Raw genomic sequence first — 7339 nt, 5'->3', positions numbered from 1 at the left:
TGACACTGCCCTCTACAGCTAAGATACTGAACAACAGCGCAACCTGGAGCTGGGCTGCCGTGAGTTGCCAGCGACGGCGTAGGCTGCAGCCCCTACTGCAGTGGGTTGCCATGGGCTACTGTGTGTAGCCAGCAGCCAGCGTGAGTGGCCAGCAGCCGCAGTGAGTGGCCATCCAGAAGTCAGCGATTGATCTGCCTCACCCGGGAAGAGAGCAATGATGGTGCCAACATGGGCCAGTGAAGCACGTCCTCCACAACTAGACTAAAGAACAAAAGGGAAGCAACTTGTCTGTTCCCCTACCCCCAATTCCACAGCGCTGTTCCCCTCCCCCAATTCCCCAATAAAAATCTTTAAAAAAGAAAAAAAAACTATGTTGTCTTAATTAAGAAACATTCAGCATCCATAGTAAATCACAAGAATTTTCTTAAAAACTTATGCAAGATTCTTAACTTGATTGTTTTGCAAAGAAAATGTAGAATTAAGCAATTTTTGTCTATGAGGTTCATAAGTGAGAAACACCAGCCAAGTCATACCAAAGAAGGTTTCATATTTTTGCAGACTTCCAAAGAGAGCAATTTGTTAACTTTCCTTAAAAATCTATTCTAGCCTTTCTGTCGGTGGACGCCGCCGAGTAAGCATCATTAAATCTCCCTTCCCGCGGTCGTCATGTCTAAGTCAGAGTCTCCCAAAGAGCCTGAACAGCTATGGAAGTTTTCATTGGAGGTCTGAGTTTTGAAACAACATATGAGAGTCTGAGGAGCCATTTTGAGCAATGGGGAACGCTCACAGACTGTGTGGTGATGAGAGACCCAAACACCAAGCGCTCCAGAGGCTTTGGGTTTGTCACCTATGCCACTGTGGAGGAGGTGGATGCAGCCATGAATGCAAGGCCACACAAGGTGGATGGAAGAGTTGTGTAACAAAAGAGGGCTGTCTCAAGAGAAGATTCCCAAATACCTGGAGCCCACTTAACTGTGAAAAAGATTTTTGTTGGTGGTATTAAAGAAGACACTGAAGAACATCACCTAAGAGATTATTTTGAACAGTATGGGAAAATTGAAGTGATTGAAATCATGACTGACCGAGGCAGTGGCAAGAAAAGAGGCTTTGCTTTTGTAACCTTTGATGACCATGACTCTGTAGACAAGATTGTCATTCAGAAATACCATACTGTGAATGGCCACAACTGTGAAGTAAGGAATACCCTATCTAAGCAAGAGATGGCTAGTGCTTCATCCAGTCAAAGAGGTCGAAGTGGTTCTGGAAACTTTGGTGGTGGTCGAGGAGGTGGTTTTGGTGGGAATGACAAATTTGGTCGTGGAGGAAACTTCAGTGGTCGATGTGGCTTTGGTGGCGGTCGTGGTGGTGGAGGATATGGTGGCAGTGGGGGTGGCTATAATGGATTTGGTAATGATGGAAGCAATTTTGGAGGTGGTGGAAGCTACAACGATTTTGGCAGTTATAATAATCAGTCTTCAAATTTTGGACCCATGAAAGGAGGAAACTTTGGAGGCAGAAGCTCTGGCCCCTATGGTGGTGGAGGCCAATACTTTGCCAAACCACAAAACCAAGGTGGCTATGGTGGTTCCAGCAGCAGCAGCAGTTACGATGGTGGCGGAAGGTTTTAATTACTGCCAGGAAACAAAGCTTAGCAGGAGAGGAGAGCCAGAGAAGTGACAGGGAAGCTACAGGTTACAACAGATTTGTGAACTCAGCCAAGCACAGTGGTGGCAGGGCCTAGCTGCTACAAAGAAGACATGTTTTAGACCATACTCATGTGTATGGGCAAAAAAACTCGAGGATTGTATTTGTGACTAATTGTATAACAGGTTATTTTAGTTTCTGTTCTGTGGAAAGTGTAAAGCATTCCAACAAAGGGTTTTAATGTAGGTTTTTTTTTGCACCCATGCTGTTGATTGCTAAATGTAATAATCTGATCATGATGCTGAATAAATGTGTTTTTTTTTAAATGTGCTGTGTAAAGTTAGTCAACTCTGAAGCCATCTTGGTAAATTACCCCAACAGTGTGAAGTTAGAATTCCTTCAGGGTGATGCCAGGTTCCATTTGAAATTTATTTACAACCTGCTTGGGCTCAGTCAGAAGCCATTGTCTTCAGAAACCTTGTTGTAGTTGAATTGACAGTTACTGTGTTGGTGATCTGGAGCTCACCATTAAAAGAGTCATCCAAGCACAGTCATGGAGTTTATTTGGTTATTAATGATTGTTGGCACATCCTATGCAATATATCTAAATTGAATTATGGTGCCAGGTAAAATTATAGATGGGAATGAAGCTTGTGTATCATCCATTATCATGTGTAATCAAGAAATGATTTAATATCCTCTTGAAAAAATTCTATTCTACATTCTAACAATAGCTATGTGAAAATAAAATTCTTCATGCTACAATTCCAGACTATTTTTTCTTACTCTGCAATGATAAAAATTAACTGGTCACCTTTTTTAATGTGTTTATCTTTTCAAATCAAAACATGTTTCAATCTTCTCTTCTGCAGAAGAAATACTTTTGGTTATTGTTAATAATAGTTTCCATTTATTTAATGAAGAAATAGTTTCTTTATTATGTAAAACAAATAACGACATTAGGAGGTAGAGAATGTCCTAATTTTACAGACAGAGAAGCTGAGCCAGAAAAAGAAATGCTGATTTTAGTCAAGGCATATGGAACCACAAAGCCTTATTCTTTTCTAGGATAAGCAACAGTTACTCTCAATTTGTCTCTGAAGCCTTGATTTTTAGCAGTTTAACTATCTCCTCTCCTTGTGTTTCCTTATCTTCAGTAAGAGGATGGAAAAAAGGCTTTTAATTTGTGTAATTCAGAACAATTGGGTTGTCGTAAAAGTTATGACGTATTTTTTCTGTTTTTCATTGCAAAAATGCGTGACGACTTTTCTGACAACCCAATAGATACAGAAGATGGAAACTGATGCCAGATATTATGCTGGATCCTTTCAGATACGTTAAATAACCCTATGTGGCAGATATTAATTTCACTGTTTTAAAAATAAGTACATAAATTACAAATTGCAAATTATGTACACTATCAAGACACAGGGGCCAGGACAATTTCTTAGAAAACGTTATTATTTTCCCAGATTAACAGCATCTATTAATAACTATACTCTCCAGATATGCCACTGTATGTAGGTTATTACAGATCTCTTCTATGTATGCTTTATGCCTAATGGATTAGGAACATTTTAGGAAATTTGGCTCTAAGACAAGTTTTTGAAGAGCAAAAAAATTGTTTTCACTGTATAATTATTGAAAAAAAATTGAACAGCATGAGTAGCTAATTTCTAGCATGTATACACACACACACACACACACACACACACACACACCCTAAATTGTAACCCTTCCCTACAAGTTTATTCTTCTTTTGCATGGCTGAAAGAAAATATGCATTTACCCACTCTCCATGACTAACTCCTCCAGTGGACCAGAGGAATTTCTCTCATGTCTGAGGATCTCCTGTCTCCATAGTCACAGTTCTCAAATTTTTGTTTTCCTGTTTAAGCTTTTGTCTGTATATCCACAATGCCTAGTAGAACCAGATAATTATATTACCGACTCTGTCATTAGATGCTAAGCATTACAGAATCCATTCCAACCGAAACATTTCTTAAGCTTCAGTTATCAAGTGTTACAAAATGATTTATCACCATCATCAATTCTGTCATTATAATTTTGTGTGTTGAATCACATATAAAAAAACTGGACTTCTGGTAAGATGATGAGATAGACAGACGCTGTGCCAGCTGCTTCCCAGGATCACACCAAAATTACAAATAATTTATACAACAATAAACTTTAGAAGTTCCTTGAACACTAGATGAACAGAACCTCTAAACGAAAGACTTAAAGAGGAGGCCATGTTTAGTCTGGCAGGAGGGGCAGAGACAAGAGAGAATGAACCCCAGTTCACATGAGGGACACCACAGTGGTGGGGAGGATTCTCCGGTTGGGGGAGAGACCCTCTGGTCCGACACCGAGCTCACCAGCCAAGAGTTAGTTTGCTGGGAAGAGGAGTTCTACAATAGCTGGCAGTAGTAATTAGTGAGGACTCTATTTACTCAACTCAGTGAGGCTGAGGGTGGCTAGAGAACCAGTGGAGCCAGCACATGGACTTACTCTCTGGTGAGCACTCACCCGGTCCCTGATAGAGGGAGTAGCTGTGTGAGCGGGGCCCAGGAGCCTGCGGGCAAGGATGGAACTGAGCACCTTTTGCATGGGAGCTGGAGGTTTTGGGACCATTGTTCCCCTTGTGTGGAGTCTGACATGAGTAATGTACAGGAAGGTGCCATTTTCTCAGGGTTGGGACCTCTCACAGAGGCTCAGGTCTGGGACTGCATTGGTCTGGTGGAATTGGCACAGATACACGTGTGTGTGTGTGCATGAGCATGTGGCCTTGGATCCTCACCCTCTGCACTGCTTGTGCTGTGTAGCCAGGGAAATGCCTGGCGGGTGCACTCCAGCTCCAACAGACTGTTCATTAAGTCATGGAAGTGCATGAGCCACCTTGGGTCTCTGCTCTTCACACTACATGTGCAGAGTTCCCAGGCTGGTGATTTGCTGTCAGGCTGGTCAGCCTGATCTGCGAGTGGCTGATTGGGACAGGCTGAGGCTGGGAGTTTTTCTGGGAGTTTTGGGCCATGAGCTGTGCACCTGCGTGATCCAGCCAGGGCTTTCCTGGTGAGTTTGTGCAGGCAGGTTTCTGGTGCAGGAGTGCATGCTGCTCTGACTTGGTGGAGGCTTCTGACCACACCCTGTGGTGCCTTGGGGGCCTGCCCCACCCACCTAGAACTGTGTTGCCTGGGGCCCCTGAGCACTGGTGCCTGGCCCCACCTCTGCAGCACACAAGGGTTTTTTGCAGCAGCAGACAGCCCACAACAACTGTGAGGATTTTCAGGGGTGAGCATGGTTCCAGAGCACAGAGCAGCTAAATGTAGGAAGCTCACTGCAAACCTGAGAGCGAGGCCAGCACATGATATGTTGAGCCCTTCCCCCCAAAAGCTGGTGCTGGTCATCCAGAGTCTCTCTATTGCTGAGCAAGTGGTCTGCAGATTAAAACAAGTGGAGAGCCCCCACCCCATTTCTTTTCTTCTTTTTTTAATTTTTTTAGATGACAAATATAATACATTGAAGCAATCACAGAGTGACAACCAGAATAAACAAAGAAACAAGTCCCAAGTAAAAGATCAGAAGAAACATCTAGAAATGGAACTAAATGAAACAAAGGTATCCAACCTTTCAGAGACAGAGTTTAGAACACTGATGATAAGAATGTTTAAGGAACTTAGTGAGGACATAAAGAAGGATACAAAAATCATAAAAAACAACGTTAGAACTAACTGTGCAGCAGGACCCCGGTTCAACTCCCACATAGAGGGCTGGTGACACTGCCCTCTACAGCTAATATGGTGAACAACAGCTCAACCTGGAGCTGGTATGCCATGAGTCACTGGCAACGGTGTAGGGTGCACTCCCTGTTGCAGTGGGCTGCCATAAGCTACTGTGTGTGGCCAGCCGCCAGCATGAGCAGCCAGCAGCCAGTGTGAGCTGCCAAGAGCCACTGTGAGCAGCTGTCCAGAGGCTGGCGACCAATCTGCCTCACCCGGGAAGAGTGCAATAATAATACCAACATGGACCAGTGAAGCGATGTCCTCCACAACTAGACTGAAGAACCAAAGAACAGCAACTTGTCTGCTCCACTTCCCCGACTCCCCAACACTGTTCCCTTCTCCTAATTCCCCAATAAAATCTTAAAAAATAATAATGTATTTTAAGAAGTAATGACTGAAAACTACCCTACCCTGGTGAAGGAAATCAGCATACAAGCCCAGGGAGTGCAGAGAGTTCCAAAAAAGCTGAACCCAAACAGGTCCACACCAAGACACATCATAGTTAAAATGACAAAGATTAAAGACATAGACTGAATCCTAAAAGCAGCAAGAGAAAGACAGCAGGCTACATACAAAGGAACTCCTATAAGACTAACAGCTGACTTTTCTACAGAAACTCTGAAGGCCAGAAGGGAGTGGCAAGAAATATTCAAAGTTATGCTAAATAAAGGCCTACAACCAAGATTGCTCTATCCAGCATGGCTATCGCTTAAAATTGAAGGAGAGATAAAGAGTTTCTCAGAAAAGAATAAGCTTAAGGAATTCATTACCATCAAGCCAGCATTGCAGGCAATGTTAAAAGGGCTTTTTTTAACAGAAGAAAGGGGAAAACAAGCTAACCCAGGAAGACCAGAAATACAAATGATAAAATGGCAATAAATATTCACCTATCAATAATCACTTTAAATGTGAATGGGCTAAATGCTCCAATCAAAAGACATAGAGTGGCTGAGTGGATAAGAAAACAGGACCATGCATATGCTGTTTACAAGAGACTCATCAAAAGACACACACAGACTGAAAGCAAAGGGATGAAATATTTCACGCAAATGGAAATGAGAAAAAATCTGAAGTAGCAATACTTATTTCAGACAAAATAGATTTTAAAATGAAGACTACAATAAAAGACAAAAAGGGCACTACATAGTAATAAAGGGATCAATTCAACAAGAGGACATAACCCTGGTAAACATCTATGCACCCAACATAGGAGCTCCTAAATATATAAAACAGATTTTGACAGACATAAAGACAGAGATCAACAGTAAAACTACCATAGTAGGAGACTTCAACACCCCATAATCCCCAATGGACAGATCCTCCAGACAGAAAATCAACACGGAAGGAGTGGCCTTAAGTGACACTTTAGATCAGATGGATTTAATTGATATTTTTAGAGCATTTTACCCCAAACAACAGAATATACATTCTTCTCAAGTGCACATGGAACATTTTCCAAGATAGACCGCATGTTAGGCCACAAAACAAGTCTCAATAAATTTAAAAAGATTGAAATCATATCAAGCATCTTCTCCAACCACAATGCTATGAAACTAAAAATGAATTATAAGAAGAAACATGGAAAGCACACAAATACATGGAAGCTGAGTAACATGCTACTAAAAAGCAAGTGGGTCAAAAATCAGATCAAGGAAGAAATGAATAGCTATCTTAACAAATGAAAGTGAAAACACAACAACCCAAAATCTAGAGGATGCAGCGAAAGCAGTCCTAAGATGGAAATTTATAACAATGCAGGCCTATCTAAAGTAACAAGAACAATCTCAAATAAGGACTATCTTTACACCGGTCCAGCCTAGTGGTGTGATGGTTAAGAACTGGCTTGGGATGCCAGAGGGCCCCGGTTCGGATCCCACATATGAGGGCCAGTGACACTGCCCTCCACAGCTAAG

At 42.2% G+C, this 7339-nt stretch overlaps 1 protein-coding gene and 1 pseudogene across 1 annotated transcript in view; both read left to right on the top strand.

The window, feature by feature from the left end:
• Window positions 1-7339, top strand: part of DENND2C (DENN domain containing 2C) — a 50215-nt gene that overhangs the window by 8353 nt on the left and 34523 nt on the right. Inside the window, 1 exon segment of the mRNA XM_019659151.1 lies at window positions 5038-5040. Coding sequence (XP_019514696.1) covers window positions 5038-5040 — 3 coding nt within the window.
• LOC109391541 (heterogeneous nuclear ribonucleoprotein A1-like) lies at window positions 652-1628 on the top strand (annotated as a pseudogene).

Source organism: Hipposideros armiger, unplaced genomic scaffold (genome assembly GCF_001890085.2).
Source record: "Hipposideros armiger isolate ML-2016 unplaced genomic scaffold, ASM189008v1 scaffold_297, whole genome shotgun sequence".
Taxonomy (NCBI): Eukaryota; Metazoa; Chordata; class Mammalia; order Chiroptera; family Hipposideridae; genus Hipposideros; species Hipposideros armiger.
This window is presented reverse-complemented; position numbering and strand designations above follow the sequence as displayed.